This window comes from Petromyzon marinus (assembly GCF_048934315.1).
Source record: "Petromyzon marinus isolate PM22_M1 ecotype Great Lakes invasive population chromosome 73 unlocalized genomic scaffold, UKy_Petmar_22M1.pri1.0 chr73_unloc.5, whole genome shotgun sequence".
In the NCBI taxonomy this organism is placed as follows: domain Eukaryota; kingdom Metazoa; phylum Chordata; class Hyperoartia; order Petromyzontiformes; family Petromyzontidae; genus Petromyzon; species Petromyzon marinus.
The window spans coordinates 25,939-43,925 of NW_027422611.1; the positions used below are offsets into that span (position 1 = coordinate 25,939).

The following is a 17,987-nucleotide window of genomic DNA, read 5'->3' on the forward strand; positions in this document are numbered from 1 at the left end:
GTGACACACACAGTGACACACACAGTGACACACACAGTGACACACACACAGTGACACACACACACACAGTGACACACACACACAGTGACACACACAGTGACACACACACAGTGACACAGTGACACACACACAGTAACACACACACAGTGACACACACACAGTGACACACACAGTGACACACACACAGTGACACACACACACAGTGTGATACACACACACAGTGACACACACACAGTGACACACACAGTAACACACACACAGTGACACACACACAGTGACACACACAGTGACACACACACAGTAACACACACACAGTGACACACACACAGTGACACACACAGTGACACACACACAGTGACACACACACAGTGACACACACACACAGTGACACACACACAGTGACACACACACAGTGACACACACACACACAGTGACACACACACAGTGACACACACAGTGACACACACAGTAACACACACACACAGACACACACACAGTGACACACACAGTGACACACACACACACACAGTAACACACACACACAGACACACACAGTAACACACACACAGTGACACACACAGTGACACACACAGTGACACACACACAGTAACACACACACACACAGTAACACACACACAGTGACACACACAGTGACACACACAGTGACACACACAGTAACACACACACACAGTGACACACACACACACACAGTGACACACACACAGTAACACACACACACAGACACACACAGTGACACACACACACAGTGACACACACAGTGACACACACACACAGACACACACAGTGACACACACACAGTAACACACACAGTGACACACACACACACAGACACACACACAGTGACACACACAGTGACACACACACACAGTAACACACACACACAGACACACACAGTAACACACACACAGTGACACACAGTGACACACACAGTGACACACACACAGTAACACACACACACACACAGTAACACACACACAGTGACACACACAGTGACACACACAGTGACACACACAGTAACACACACAGTGACACACACACACACACAGTGACACACACACAGTAACACACACACACACAGTAACACACACAGTGACACACACACACACAGTGACACACACAGTGACACACACACACAGACACACACAGTGACACACACACAGTAACACACACAGTGACACACACACACAGACACACACACAGTGACACACACACACAGACACACACAGTGACACACACACAGTAACACACACACACAGACACACACAGTGACACACACACACAGTGACACACACAGTGACACACACACACACAGTGACACACACACAGTGACACACACACAGTGACACACACAGTGACACACAGTGACACACACAGTGACACACACACACAGTGACACACACACAGTGACACACACACACAGTGACACACACAGTGACACACACACACAGTGACACACACAGTGACACACACACACAGTGACACACACACACAGTGACACACACAGTGACACACACACACAGTGACACACACAGTGACACACACACACAGACACACACAGTAACACACACACACAGTGACACACACAGTGACACACACACACACAGTGACACACACACAGTGACACACACACACAGTGACACACACACAGTGACACACACACAGTGACACACACACACAGTGACACACACACACAGTGACACACAGTGACACACACACAGTGACACACACAGTGACACACACAGTGACACACACACATAGACACACACACAGTGACACACACACAGTGACACACACAGTGACACACACACAGTGACACACACAGTGACACACACAGTGACACACACAGTGACACACACACAGTGACACACACAGTGACACACACACAGTGACACACACACAGTGACACACACACAGTGACACACACACACAGTGACACACACAGTGACACACACAGTGACACACACACAGTGACACACACACAGTGACACACACACAGTGACACACACACAGTGACACACACACAGTGACACACACACAGTGACACACACACACAGTGACACACACAGTGACACACACACACAGTGACACACACACAGTGACACACACACAGTGACACACACACACAGTGACACACACACAGTGACACACACACAGTGACACACACACACACAGTGACACACACACAGTGACACACACACAGTGACACACACAGTGACACACACAGTGACACACACACACAGTGACACACACACACAGTGACACACACACACACACAGTGACACACACACACACAGTGACACACACACACAGTGACACACACACAGTAACACACACACACACAGTGACACACACAGTGACACACACACAGTGACACACACACAGTGACACACACAGTGACACACACACAGTGACACACACACAGTGACACACACACACAGTGACACACACACAGTAACACACACACACACAGTGACACACACACAGTGACACACACACAGTGACACACACACAGTAACACACACACAGTGACACACACAGTGACACACACACACAGTGACACACACACAGTGACACACACACAGTGACACACACACAGTGACACACACACAGTAACACACACACACACAGTGACACACACAGTGACACACACACAGTGACACACACACAGTGACACACACACACAGACACACACAGTAACACACACACAGTGACACACACACACAGTGACACACACACAGTGACACACACACACAGTGACACACACAGTGACACACACACAGTGACACACACACACAGTGACACACACACACATAGTGACACACATAGACACACACACAGACACAGTGACACACACACACAGTGACACACACACACACACACACAGTGACACACACACACAGTGACACACACACACACAGTGACACACACACACAGTGACACACACACAGTAACACACACACACACACAGTGACACACACAGTGACACACACACAGTGACACACACACAGTGACACACACAGTGACACACACACAGTGACACACACACAGTGACACACACACACAGTGACACACACACAGTAACACACACACACACACAGTGACACACACACAGTGACACACACACAGTGACACACACACAGTGACACACACACAGTGACACACACAGTAACACACACACAGTGACACACACACACAGTGACACACACACAGTGACACACACACAGTGACACACACACAGTGACACACACAGTGACACACACACACAGTGACACACACACAGTGTGATACACACACAGTGACACACACACAGTGACACACACACAGTAACACACACACAGACACACACAGTAACACACACAGTGACACACACACACACACAGTGACACACACAGTGACACACACACACACAGACACACACACAGTGACACACACAGTGACACACACACACACACAGTAACACACACACAGTGACACACACAGTGACACACACAGTGACACACACACACACAGTGACACACACAGTGACACACACACACAGTGACACACACAGTGACACACACACAGTGACACACACACACACAGTGACACACACACACACAGTGACACACACACACAGTGACACACACAGTGACACACACACAGTAACACAGACACACACAGTGACACACACACACAGTGACACACACAGTGACACACACACAGTAACACAGACACACACAGTGACACACACACAGTGACACACACAGTGACACACACAGTGACACACACACACAGTGACACACACACAGTGACACACACAGTAACACACACACACAGTGACACACACAGTGACACACACAGTGACACACACAGTGACACACACACACAGTGACACACACAGTGACACACACACACACAGTGACACACACACACACAGTGACACACACACACACAGTGACACACACACACAGTGACACAGACACACACAGTGACACACACACACAGTGACACACACAGTGACACACACACAGTAACACAGACACACACAGTGACACACACACAGTGACACACACAGTGACACACACAGTGACACACACACACACACAGTGACACACACAGTAACACATACACACAGTGACACACACAGTGACACACACAGTGACACACACAGTGACACACACACACAGTGACACACACAGTGACACACACACACACAGTGACACACACACACACAGTGACACACACACACACAGTGACACACACACACACAGTGACACACACACACACAGTGACACACACACACACAGTAACACACACACACACAGTGACACACACACACACAGTGACACACACACACACAGTGACACACACACACACAGTAACACACACAGTGACACACACACAGACACACAGTGACACACACACAGTGACACACACACACAGTGACACACACACACACAGACACACACACACAGTGACACACACACAGTGACACAGTGACACACACACAGTGACACACACAGTGACACACAGTGACACACACACACAGTGACACACACAGTGACACACACACAGTGACACACACACACAGTGACACACACAGTGACACACACAGTGACACACACACAGTGACACACACACACAGTGACACACACAGTGACACACACACAGTGACACACACACAGACACACACACACAGTGACACACACACAGTGACACAGTGACACACACACAGTGACACACACAGTGACACACACACAGACACACACACACAGTGACACACACACAGTGACACAGTGACACACACACAGTGACACACACACAGTGACACAGTGACACACACACAGTGACACACACAGTGACACACACACAGTGACACACACACAGTGACACACACACACAGTGACACACACACAGTGACACACACACAGTGACACAGTGACACACACACAGTGACACACACAGTGACACACACACAGTGACACACACACAGTGACACACACAGTGACACACACACAGACACACACACACAGTGACACACACACAGTGACACAGTGACACACACACAGTGACACACACACAGTGACACACACACAGTGACACACACAGTGACACACACAGTGACACACACACACAGTGACACACACACAGTGACACACACAGTAACACACACACACAGTGACACACACAGTGACACACACAGTGACACACACAGTGACACACACACACAGTGACACACACAGTGACACACACACACACAGTGACACACACACACACAGTGACACACACACACACAGTGACACACACACACACAGTGACACACACACACACAGTGACACACACACACAGTGACACAGACACACACAGTGACACACACACACAGTGACACACACAGTGACACACACACAGTAACACAGACACACACAGTGACACACACACAGTGACACACACAGTGACACACACAGTGACACACACACACACAGTGACACACACAGTAACACATACACACAGTGACACACACAGTGACACACACAGTGACACACACAGTGACACACACACACAGTGACACACACAGTGACACACACACACACAGTGACACACACACACACAGTGACACACACACACACAGTGACACACACACACACACAGTGACACACACACACACAGTGACACACACACACACAGTGACACACACACACACAGTGACACACACACACACAGTGACACACACACACACAGTGACACACACACACACAGTAACACACACAGTGACACACACACAGACACACAGTGACACACACACAGTGACACACACACACAGTGACACACACACACACAGACACACACACACAGTGACACACACACAGTGACACAGTGACACACACACAGTGACACACACAGTGACACACAGTGACACACACACACAGTGACACACACAGTGACACACACACAGTGACACACACACACAGTGACACACACAGTGACACACACAGTGACACACACACAGTGACACACACACACAGTGACACACACAGTGACACACACACAGTGACACACACACAGACACACACACACAGTGACACACACACAGTGACACAGTGACACACACACAGTGACACACACAGTGACACACACACAGACACACACACACAGTGACACACACACAGTGACACAGTGACACACACAGTGACACACACACAGTGACACAGTGACACACACACAGTGACACACACAGTGACACACACACAGTGACACACACACAGTGACACACACACACAGTGACACACACACAGTGACACACACACAGTGACACAGTGACACACACACAGTGACACACACAGTGACACACAGTGACACACACACACAGTGACACACACACACAGTGACACACACAGTGACACACACAGTGACACACACAGTGACACACACACACAGTGACACACACACAGTGACACACACAGTGACACACACACACAGTGACACACACACAGTGACACACACACAGTGACACAGTGACACACACACAGTGACACACACAGTGACACACACAGTGACACACACACACAGTGACACACACAGTGACACACACAGTGACACACACACACAGTGACACACACACAGTGACACACACACAGTGACACACACACACACAGTGACACACACAGTGACACACACACACAGTGACACACACAGTGACACACACACACAGTGACACACACAGTGACACACACAGTGACACACACAGTGACACACACAGTGACACACACACAGTGACACACACACACACAGTGACACACACACACAGTGACACACACAGTGACACACACACAGTGACACAGTGACACACACACAGTAACACACACACAGTGACACACACACAGTGACACACACAGTGACACACACACAGTGACACACACACACAGTGTGATACACACACACAGTGACACACACACAGTAACACACACTATATGTAGTGCCACCGTTTTAATGCTAAACAGAAACAAATCGAGGAATGTTTACGGCCGAGGACCTCCTCACCCTCACCCCCCTCCTCCTCACCCCCCCCCTCCTCACCCTCACCCCTCCCCTCCTCACCCCTCCACCTCACCCCCCCTCCCCCTCCTCCTCACCCCCCCTCCTCACCCCCTCCTCACCCCCTCCTCCTCACCCCCTCCTCACCCCCCCTCCTCACCCCCCAACTCACCCACCTCTTCACCCCCCTCCTCACTCCCCCGCTCACCCCTCTTCACCCTCCACCTCACCCCCACCTCACCCCCTCCTCCTCACCCCCCCCCCCCCCTCCACCTCACCTCCTCTTCACCCCCCTCCTCACCCTCTTCACCCCCCCCCCACACTCCCCCCCAACTCACCCCCCTCCTCACCCCCCCTCCTCACCTCCTCACCCCCCACTCCCCTCCCCCCCCTCTCCCCTCCCCTCCCTCCCCCCCCTCCTCACCACGTCGCTGTGCGCGTCCCTGCCGAGTGTGGGCGTGAGCTTCACCCCGCCCGTGAGCACGAAGAGGAGCCCCGCGCACAGCGACACCAGCGGCGGCAGCAGCCGGACGAGGAGGAGGAGGAGGAGGCCGCGGATTCTCCTGCACCTCGTCACGGTCGTGGTCGTGGTGGTCGTCGCCATGTCGAGGGTTGCCCTTGGATACGGGGTGGGGGAGGAGCCATGTTGAGGGTTGCCCTAGGAGACGGGGGGGGTGGAGGGGAGGGGTGGGGTGTAGCCATGTCGAGGGTTGCCCTTGGAGACGGGGAGGGGGAGGAGCCATGTCGAGGGTTGCCCCTGGAGACGGGGAGGGGGAGGAGCCATGTTGAGGGTTGCCCTTGGAGACGGGGAGGGGGAGGAGCCATGTCGAGGGTTGCCCTTGGAGACGGGGAGGGGGAGGAGCCATGTCAAGGGTTGCCCTTGGAGACGGGGGTGAGGAGGAGGCCGCGGATTCTCCTGCACCTCGTCATGGTGGTGGTCGTGGTGGTCGTCGCCATGTCGAGGGTTGCCCTTGGATACGGGGTGGGGAGGAGCCATGTTGAGGGTTGCCCTTGGAGACGGGGAGGGGGAGGGGCCATGTCGAGGGTTGCCCTTGGAGACGGGGGGGGTGGAGGGGAGGGGTGGGGTGTAGCCATGTCGAGGGTTGCCCTTGGAGACGGGGAGGGGGAGGAGCCATGTCGAGGGTTGCCCCTGGAGACGGGGAGGGGGAGGAGCCATGTCGAGGGTTGCCCTTGGAGACGGGGAGGGGGAGGAGCCATGTCGAGAGTTGCCCTTGGAGACGGGGAGGGGGAGGAGCCATGTCGAGGGTTGCCCTTGGAGACGGGGAGGGGGAGGAGCCATGTTGAGGGTTGCCCCTGGAGACGGGGGTGAGGAGGAGGCCGCGGATTCTCCTCCACCTCGTCATGGTCGTCGTGGTGGTGGTCGCCATGTCGAGGGGTTGCCCCTGGAGACGGGGAGGGGGAGGAGCCATGTCGAGGGTTGCCCTTGGAGACGGGGAGGGGGAGGAGCCATGTCGAGGGTTGCCCTTGGAGACGGGGGTGAGGTGGAGAGGCCGCGGATTCTCCTCTACCTCGTCATGGTCGTGGTGGTGGTGGTCGTCGCCATGTCGAGGGTTGCCCCTGGAGACGGGGAGGGGGAGGAGCCATGTCGAGGGTTGCCCTTGGAGACGGGGAGAGGGAGGGAGCCATGTTGAGGGTTGCCCTTGGAGACGGGGAGGGCAGGGGTGGCCATGTTGAGGGTTGCCCTTGGAGACGGGGAGGGGGAGGAGCCATGTCGAGGGTTGCCCTTGGAGACGGGGAGGGGGAGGAGCCATGTCGAGGGTTGCCCTTGGAGACGAGGAGGGGGAGGAGCCATGTTGAGGGTTGCCCTTGGATACGGGGAGGGGGAGGAGCCATGTCGAGGGTTGCCCTTGGAGATGGGGAGGGGGAGGAGCCATGTCGAGGGTTGCCCTTGGAGACGGGGAGGAGCCATGTTGAGTGTTGCCCCTGGAGAGGGGGAGGGGCCATGTCGAGGGTTGCCCTTGGAGACGGGGAGGGGGAGGAGCCATGTTGAGGGTTGCCCTTGGAGACGGGGAGGGGGAGGAGCCATGTCGAGGGTTGCCCTTGGAGACGGGGAGGGGGAGGAGCCATGTCGAGGGTTGCCCTGGAGACGAGGAGGGGGAGGAGCCATGTTGAGGGTTGCCCTTGGATACGGGGAGGGGGAGGAGCCATGTCGAGGGTTGCCCTTGGAGACGGGGAGGGGGAGGAGCCATGTCGAGGGTTGCCCTTGGAGACGGGGAGGAGCCATGTTGAGTGTTGCCCCTGGAGAGGGGGAGGGGCCATGTCGAGGGTTGCCCTTGGAGACGGGGAGGGGGAGGAGCCATGTTGAGGGTTGCCCTTGGAGACGGGGAGGGGAGGAGCCATGTCGAGGGTTGCCCTTGGAGACGGGGAGGAGGAGGAGGCCGCGGATTCTCCTGCACCTCGTCACGGTCGTGGTGGTGGTGGTGGTCGCCATGTCGAGGGTTGCCCCTGGAGACGGGGAGGGGCCATGTCGAGGGTTGCCCCTGGAGACGGGGAAGGGGTGTGGCCATGTTGAGGGTTGCCCCTGGAGACAGGGAGAGGCCATGTTGAGGGTTGCCCTTGGAGACGGGGAGGGGGGTGGGGGTGTAGCCATGTTGAGGGTTGCCCCTGGAGACGGGGAGGGGCCATGTTGAGGGTTGCCCTTGGAGACGGGGAGAGGGGAGGGGTGGGAGTGGCCATGTTGAGGGTTGCCCTTGGAGACGGGGAGGGGGGGGAGGGGAGGGGTGGGAGTGGGGGTGTAGCCATGTCGAGGGTTGCCGTTGGAGACGGGGAGGGGGGTGGGGGTGTAGCCATGTTGAGGGTTGCCCTTGGAGACGGAGAGGGGGGGGGTGGAGGGGTGGGGGTGTAGCCATGTTGAGGGTTGCCCTTGGAGACGGGGAGGGGCCATGTCGAGGGTTGCCCTTGGAGACGGAGAGGGGGGGGGTGGAGGGGTGGGGGTGTAGCCATGTTGAGGGTTGCCCTTGGAGACGGGGAGGGGCCATGTCGAGGGTTGCCCTTGGAGACGGGGGGAGGGGTGGCCATGTTGAGGGTTGCCCTTGGAGACGGGTGGGGTGGAGGGGTGGGGTGTAGCCATGTTGAGGGTTGCCCCTGGAGACGGGGGGGAGGGGAGGCCATGTCGAAGGTTGCCCCTGGAGACGGGGGGGGGAGTGGGGGGGGGTGGCCATGTTGAGGGTTGCCCCTAGAGACGGGGGGTGGGGGGTGGCCATGTTCAGGGTTGCCCCTGGAAACGGGGGGGGGGGGTGGGGGGATGGAGGGGAGGGGTGGGGGGGGTGGATTGGAATTGGGCGTGGCTCAAAACTTCAGTGCGGCCACAATTACAATCCATAGTTCACTCGGGCATAGCGAGTTACAATCCATAGCTCACTCGGGCATAGCGAGTTACAATCCATAGCTCACTCGGGCACAGCGAGTTACAATCCATAGCTCACTCGGGCACAGCGAGTTACAATCCATAGCTCACTCGGGCACAGCGAGTTACAATCCATAGTTCACTCGGGCACAGCGAGTTACAATCCATAGCTCACTCGGGCACAGCGAGTTACAATCCATAGCTCACTCGGGCACTGCGAGTTACAATCCATAGCTCACTCGGGCACAGCGAGTTACAATCCATAGCTCACTCGGGCACAGCGAGTTACAATCCATAGCTCACTCGGGCACAGCGAGTTACAATCCATAGCTCACTCGGGCACAGCGAGTTACAATCCATAGCTCACTCGGGCACAGCGAGTTACAATCCATAGCTCACTCGGGCATAGCGAGTTACAATCCATAGCTCACTCGGGCACAGCGAGTTACAATCCATAGCTCACTCAGGCACAGCGAGTTACAATCCATAGCTCACTCGGGCACAGCGAGTTACAATCCATAGCTCACTCGGGCACAGCGAGTTACAATCCATAGCTCACTCGGGCACAGCGAGTTACAATCCATAGCTCACTCGGGCACAGCGAGTTACAATCCATAGCTCACTCGGGCACAGCGAGTTACAATCCATACCTCACTCGGGCACAGCGAGTTACAATCCATAGCTCACTCGGGCACAGCGAGTTACAATCCATAGCTCACTCGGGCACAGCGAGTTACAATCCATAGCTCACTCGGGCATAGCGAGTTACAATCCATAGCTCACTCGGGCATAGCGAGTTACAATCCATAGCTCACTCGGGCACAGCGAGTTACAATCCATAGCTCGCTCGGGCACAGCGAGTTACAATTCATAGCTCGCTCGGGCACAGCGAGTTACAATCCATAGCTCGCTCGGGCACAGCGAGTTACAATCCATAGCTCACTCGGGCACAGCGAGTTACAATCCATAGCTCACTCGGGCACAGCGAGTTACAATCCATAGCTCACTCGGGCACAGCGAGTTACAATCCATAGCTCACTCGGGCACAGCGAGTTACAATCCATAGCTCACTCGGGCACAGCGAGTTACAATCCATAGCTCACTCGGGCACAGCGAGTTACAATCCATAGCTCACTCGGGCACAGCGAGTTACAATCCATAGCTCACTCGGGCACAGCGAGTTACAATCCATAGCTCACTCGGGCACAGCGAGTTACAATCCATAGCTCACTCGGGCACAGCGAGTTACAATCCATAGCTCACTCGGGCACAGCGAGTTACAATCCATAGCTCACTCGGGCACAGCGAGTTACAATCCATAGCTCACTCGGGCACAGCGAGTTACAATCCATAGCTCACTCGGGCACAGCGAGTTACAATCCATAGCTCAGATAGGCACAGCGAGTTACAATCCATAGCAGATAGGCTGTTGCAATTGGTAGCCCGGATAAGCACCGGTCAAGACAGCCATCACAATTGATAACACAGATAAGCATTTATTAACCCAGCAATTAGAATCCATAGCACAATAGGTTGTTGCAATTGGTAGCACGAATAAGCATCAGTTAGACAGCCGTTACTATTCATAGCTAAGATAAGCTATTACAATTCACAGCACTTATAAGCATAAAATATAGCTATTACATTTGATAGCACTTATAAGCTGATGTTAATTAATGTAGCTATTACAATTCATAGCACACATAAGCTGATGTTAATGAACGGAATTAGATCATAGCGCAAACAAGAATTAGTTGATTAAAATAGCTATTAAAAATCACAGCACGTATAAGCATTTGAGTGGGTGAGGTGGTGAGTAGGTGGGTGAGTTGGTGGGTGTAGTGGGTGAGTAGGTGGGTGAGTGGGTGGATGAGTAGGTAGGTGAGTGGGTGAGTGAGTGGGTGGATGAGTGGATAGGTGAGTGGGTAGGTGAGTGGGTGAGTGAGTGGGTGGGCGAGTTGGTGAGTGGGTGGGTGAGTTGGTGGGTGAGTGGATGAGTGAGTGATCACATTTCCCAGTGCACACTAGCAGCACGCGGTCCACTGCATTACAATTCACAGCGCGCATAAGCTACTGCCTTCCCTCCCTCCCAGTTAGAAACCCCAGCGTAGATAAGCGAGCGAGATTACAAATCACAGAGCACATTGGCGTAGAGCGGAGGGGTGATCTGTGGGCTGCTGGACACCATCCTCGGACCTCTTTTCCCCTAGGTCGACTCAGCCCGAAATGGTGAGGAACCTGTTCCAGTGCATTGTGGGTGTGTCTCTGTGTGTGTTTCTGTGTGCGTGTGTCTGTGTGTGTCTCTGTGTGTGTCTGTGTGTGTCTCTGTGTGAGTCTGTGTGTGTCTCTGTGTGTGTCTGTGTGTGTCTCTGTGTGAGTCTGTGTGTGTGTCTGTGTGTGTGTCTGTGTGTGTCTGTGTGTGTGTCTGTGTGTGTCTGTGTGTCTGTGTGTCTGTGTGTGTCTGTGTGTCTGTGTGTCTCTGTGTGTGTGTGTCTGTGTGTGTCTCTGTGTGTGTGTTTCTGTGTCTGTGTGTGTCTGTGTGTCTCTGTGTGTGTCTCTGTGTGTCTGTGTGTGTCTGTGTGTGTGTCTGTGTCTGTGTGTGTCTGTGTGTGTGTGTCTGTGGGGAGTGGTGGGTGTAGTGGTTAGCGCTACGCTGCGCTACGAACCTGGCTACCCGGGTTCGATTCCCGCTCACGGCCAACACCTGCGACAGTGATTATCTGAACCGGACCTGGGCCTCCCCCTAGGTCGACTCAGCCTGAATTGGGTGCCTGGTGTAGCAGTGTAGCGTAGTGAACATCGCTAGCACTGGGGAGACAAAGGCGGCCGGGCGTGGTGCTGGTCACCCACCCCCTCGTGTGCGCTGCCGGCCTTCATAGGTGCTGCTACTCACAGCACTTGCCCCTACAGTCCGTTAGAGGCTACCTGGGGGAGCTTTGTCTGTGTCTGTGTAACGGCACTTGCCCCTACAGCCCTGCTAGAGGCTACCTGGGGGAGCTTTGTCTGTGTGTGTGTAACAGCACTTGCCCCTACAGCCCTGCTAGAGGCTACCTGGGGTAGCTTTGTCTGTGTGTGTGTAACGGCACTTGCCCCTACAGCCCTGCTAGAGGCTACCTGGGGGAGCTTTGTCTGTGTGTGTGTAACAGCACTTGCCCCTACAGCCCTGCTAGAGGCTACCTGGGGTAGCTTTGTCTGTGTGTGTGTAACGGCACTTGCCCCTACAGCCCTGCTAGAGGCTACCTGGGGTAGCTTTGTCTGTGTGTGTGTAACGGCACTTGCCCCTACAGCCCTGCTAGAGGCTACCTGGGGGAGCTTTGTCTGTGTGTGTAGCGGCACTTGCCCCTACAGCCCTGCTAGAGGCTACCTGGGGTAGCTTTGTCTGTGTGTGTGTAACGGCACTTGCCCCTATAGCCCTGCTAGAGGCTACCTGGGGGAGCTTTGTCTCTGTGTGTAACAGCACTTGCCCCTACAGTCTGTTACAGGCTACCTGGGGTAGCTTTGTCTGTGTGTGTGTAACAGCACTTGCCCCTACAGCACTGCTACAGGCTACCTGGGGGAGCTTTGTCTGTGTGTGTTAAAGTCAGGCACTGAGAGAGCTAAGGGAGAGTTAAGGGAGAGTTAAGGGAGAGTTAAGTGGAGAGTTAAGGGAGAGTTAAGGGAGAGTTAAGGGAGAGTTAAGGGAGAGTTAAGGGAGAGTTAAGGGAGAGTTAAGGGAGAGTTAAGGGAGAGTTAAGGGAGAGTTAAGGGAGAGCTAAGGGAGAGTTAAGGGAGAGTTAAGGGAGAGTTAAGGGAGAGTTAAGGGAGAGTTAAGGGAGAGTTAAGGGAGAGCTAAGGGAGAGTTAAGGGAGAGTTAAGGGAGAGTTAAGGGAGAGTTAAGGGAGAGCTAAGGGAGAGTTAAGGGAGAGTTAAGAGAGAGCTAAGGGAGAGTTAAGGGAGAGTTAAGAGAGAGTTAAGGGAGAGTTAAGGGAGAGTTAAGGGAGAGTTAAGGGAGAGCTAAGGGAGAGTTAAGGGAGAGTTAAGGGAGAGTTAAGGGAGAGTTAAGGGAGAGTTAAGGGAGAGTTAAGGGAGAGCTAAGGGAGAGTTAAGGGAGAGTTAAGAGAGAGCTAAGGGAGAGCTAAGCGAGAGTTAAGGGAGAGTTAAGGGAGAGCTAAGGGAGAGTTAAGTGGAGAGTTAAGAGAGAGTTAAGGGAGAGTTAAGGGAGAGTTAAGGGAGAGTTAAGGGAGAGCTAAGGGAGAGTTAAGGGAGAGTTAAGAGAGAGCTAAGGGAGAGCTAAGCGAGAGTTAAGGGAGAGTTAAGGGAGAGAGATATAAGAGAGTTAAGGGAGAGTCAAGGGAGAGCTAAGGGAGAGTCAAGGGAGAGCTAAGGGAGAGCTAAGGGAGAGCTAAGCGAGAGTTAAGGGAGAGTTAAGAGAGAGTTAAGGGAGAGTTAAGAGAGAGTTAAGGGAGAGTTAATGGAGAGTTAAGGGAGAGTTAAGAGAGAGTTAATGGAGAGTTAAGAGAGAGCTAAGGGAGAGTTAATGGAGAGTTAAGGGAGAGTTAAGAGAGAGCTAAGGGAGAGAGATATAAGAAAGATATGAGAGTTAAGGGAGAGATATAAGAGAGATATGAGAGTTAAGAGAGAGAGTTAAGGGAGAGCTAAGGGAGAGCTAAGGGAGAGAGATATAAGAGAGATATAAGAGAGCTAAGGGAGAGTCAAGGGAGAGTTAATGGAGAGTTAAGAGAGAGTTAAGGGAGAGCTAAGGGAGAGAGATATAAGAAAGATATGAGAGTTAAGGGAGAGATATAAGAGAGATATGAGAGTTAAGAGAGAGAGTTAAGGGAGAGCTAAGGGAGAGCTAAGGGAGAGAGATATAAGAGAGATATAAGAGAGCTAAGGGAGAGTCAAGGGAGAGTTAATGGAGAGTTAAGAGAGAGTTAAGGGAGAGCTAAGGGAGAGAGATATAAGAAAGATATGAGAGTTAAGGGAGAGATATAAGAGAGATATGAGAGTTAAGAGAGAGAGTTAAGGGAGAGTTAAGGGAGAGCTAAGGGAGAGTTAAGGGAGAGAGATATAAGAGAGTTAAGGGAGAGTTAATGGAGAGTTAAGGGAGAGTTAAGAGAGAGTTAATGGAGAGTTAAGGGAGAGTTAATGGAGAGCTAAGGGAGGGTTAAGAGAGAGTTAAGGGAGAGAGTTAAGGGAGAGTTAAGGGAGAGTTAAGGGAGAGTTAATGGAGAGTTAAGGGAGAGTTAAGAGAGAGTTAATGGAGAGTTAAGGGAGAGTTAAGAGAGAGCTAAGGGAGAGCTAAGGGAGAGTTAAGCGAGAGTTAAGAGAGAGTTAAGAGAGAGTTAATGGAGAGTTAAGGGAGAGTTAAGAGAGAGTTAATGGAGAGTTAAGGGAGAGTTAAGAGAGCGTTAAGAGAGAGTTAAGTGGAGAGTTAAGGGAGAGTTAAGAGAGAGTTAAGGGAGAGTTAAGGGAGAGTTAAGTGGAGAGTTAAGAGAGAGTTAAGAGAGAGTTAAGGGAGAGTTAAGGGAGAGTTAAGGGAGAGTTAAGGGAGAGCTAAGTGGAGAGTTAAGAGAGAGTTAAGAGAGAGTTAAGAGAGAGTTAAGTGGAGAGTTAAGGAAGAGTTAAGAGAGAGCTAAGGGAGAGCTAAGGGAGAGTTGAGAGAGAGAGTTAATGGAGAGTTAAGGGAGAGTTGAGAGAGAGAGTTAAGGGAGAGTTAAGGGAGAGTTAAGGGAGAGTTAAGGGAGAGCTAAGGGAGAGCTAAGGGAGAGTTAAGAGAGAGTTAAGAGAGAGCTAAGGGAGAGTTAAGCGAGAGCTAAGGGAGAGCTAAGGGAGAGTTAAGGGAGAGAGTTAAGGGAGAGTTAAGGGAGAGAGTTAAGGGAGAGCTAAGGGAGAGAGATATAAGAGAGTTAAGCGAGAGTTAAGGGAGAGAGTTAAGGGAGAGCTAAGGGAGAGAGATATAAGAGAGTTAAGCGAGAGTTAATGGAGAGTTAAGGGAGAGTTAAGAGAGAGAGATATAAGAGAGATATGAGAGTTAAGAGAGAGTTAATGGAGAGTTAAGAGAGAGTTAAGAGAGAGTTAAGAGAGAGTTAAGAGAGAGTTAAGAGAGAGTTAAGAGAGAGTTAATGGAGAGTTAAGGGAGAGTTAAGAGAGAGAGATATAAGAGAGATATGAGAGTTAAGAGAGAGTTAATGGAGAGTTAAGGGAGAGTTAAGGGAGAGTTAATGGAGAGTTAAGAGAGAGTTAAGAGAGAGTTAAGAGAGAGTTAAGAGAGAGAGATATAAGAGAGATATAAGAGAGCTAAGGGAGAGTTAAGAGAGAGTTAAGAGAGAGTTAAGAGAGAGCTAAGGGAGAGCTAAGCGAGGGTTAGACCCAGCCCAGGAGCTCCAGGGCGGAGTAGACGGCGCTGATGAGGAGGCCAGAGAGGCCGACGTAGCCATAGGCACCACGCAACCTTTTGTCTGGGTCTACACAGGGAGACACGGGGGGGGGGGGGGGGGGAGGGTGGGGGGGTGGGTGAGTCAGTGAGTGGGTGGGTGGGTGAGTGAGTGGGTGGAGGGGTGAGTGGGAGAGTGAGTGGGTGAGTGAGTGAGTGGGTGAATGAGTCAGAAGGCGAGTGAGTAGGTGAATGAGTGAGTGAGTGAATGGGTGAGTAGGTGAGTGAGTAAGTCAGTGGGTGAGTGAGTGGGTGGGTGAGTGGGTGGGTGAGTGGCTGGGTGAGTGGGTGGGTGAGTGGGTGGGTGGGTGAGTGGGTGGGTGAGTGAGTGAGTGGGTGGGTGCGTGGGTGAGTGAGTGGGTGGGTGAGTGGGTGGGTGAGTGGGTGGGTGAGTGGGTGAGTGAGTGAGTGGGTGGGTGAGTCAGTGAGTGGGTGAGTGAGTGAATGGGTGAGTAGGTGGGTGAGTGAGTGGGTGGGTGAGTGAGTGGGTGAGTAGGTGAGTGAGTGAGTGGGTGAATGAGTCAGAAGGCGAGTAAGTAGGTGAATGAGTGAGTGAGTGAATGGGTGAGTAGGTGAGTGAGTAAGTCAGTGGGTGAGTGAGTGGGTGAGTGAGTCAGTGGGTGAGTGAGTAGGTGGGTGAGTGGGTGGGTGAGTGGGTGGGTGAGTGAGTGGGTGGGTGAGTGAGTGGGTGGGTGGGTGGGTGAGTGGGTGAGTGGTTGAGTGAGTGGGTGAGTGAGTGGGTGGGTGAGTGAGTGAGTGGGTGAGTGGGTGGGTGAGTGGGTGAGTGAGTGGGTGAGTGGGTGGGTGAGTGAGTGGATGAGTGAGTGGGTGAGTGAGTGGGTGGTTGAGTGAGTGGGTGGGTGGGTGAGTGGGTGAGTGAGTGAGTGGGTGAGTGGGTGAGTGGGTGGGTGGGTGAGTGGGTGAGTGGGTGAGTGAGTGGGTGGGTGGGTGAGTGAGTGAGTGGGTGGGTGAGTCAGTGAGTGGGTGAGTGATTGAGTGAGTGGGTGAGTGAGTGAGTGGGTGAGTGAGTGGGTGGGTGAGTAGGTGAGTGAGTGAGTGGGTGAATGAGTCAGAAGGCGAGTGAGTAGGTGAATGAGTGAGTGAGTGAATGGGGGAGTAGGTGAGTGAGTGAGTCAGTGGGTGAGTGAGTGGGTGAGTGAGTCAGTGGGTGAG

General features: G+C 53.1%; 1 protein-coding gene and 1 long non-coding RNA gene across 4 annotated transcripts in view; both read right to left on the bottom strand.

Moving 5' to 3' along the window:
* Positions 1 to 11,879: 11,879 nt before the first annotated feature.
* Positions 11,880 to 17,987, bottom strand: part of LOC142908148 (uncharacterized) — a 219,794-nt gene continuing 213,686 nt past the window's right edge. Inside the window, exon 2 of the long non-coding RNA XR_012931620.1 lies at positions 11,880 to 13,826. This is a non-coding gene — a long non-coding RNA (uncharacterized LOC142908148). The remainder of the gene's footprint in view (positions 13,827 to 17,987) is intronic.
* LOC142908147 (glutathione S-transferase 3, mitochondrial-like) overlaps positions 11,880 to 17,987 on the bottom strand; it is a 34,166-nt gene continuing 28,058 nt past the window's right edge. For 2 of the 3 annotated variants that reach the window (XR_012931619.1, XM_076058424.1), the window contains exon 4: positions 11,880 to 16,845. Coding sequence is in view for 2 of the 3 variants with exons in the window: in XM_076058424.1 (XP_075914539.1) it covers positions 16,745 to 16,845 (101 nt within the window). In the remaining variant the exon portion in view is untranslated. The remainder of the gene's footprint in view (positions 16,846 to 17,987) is intronic. The other variant, XM_076058425.1, reaches the window with a different exon arrangement.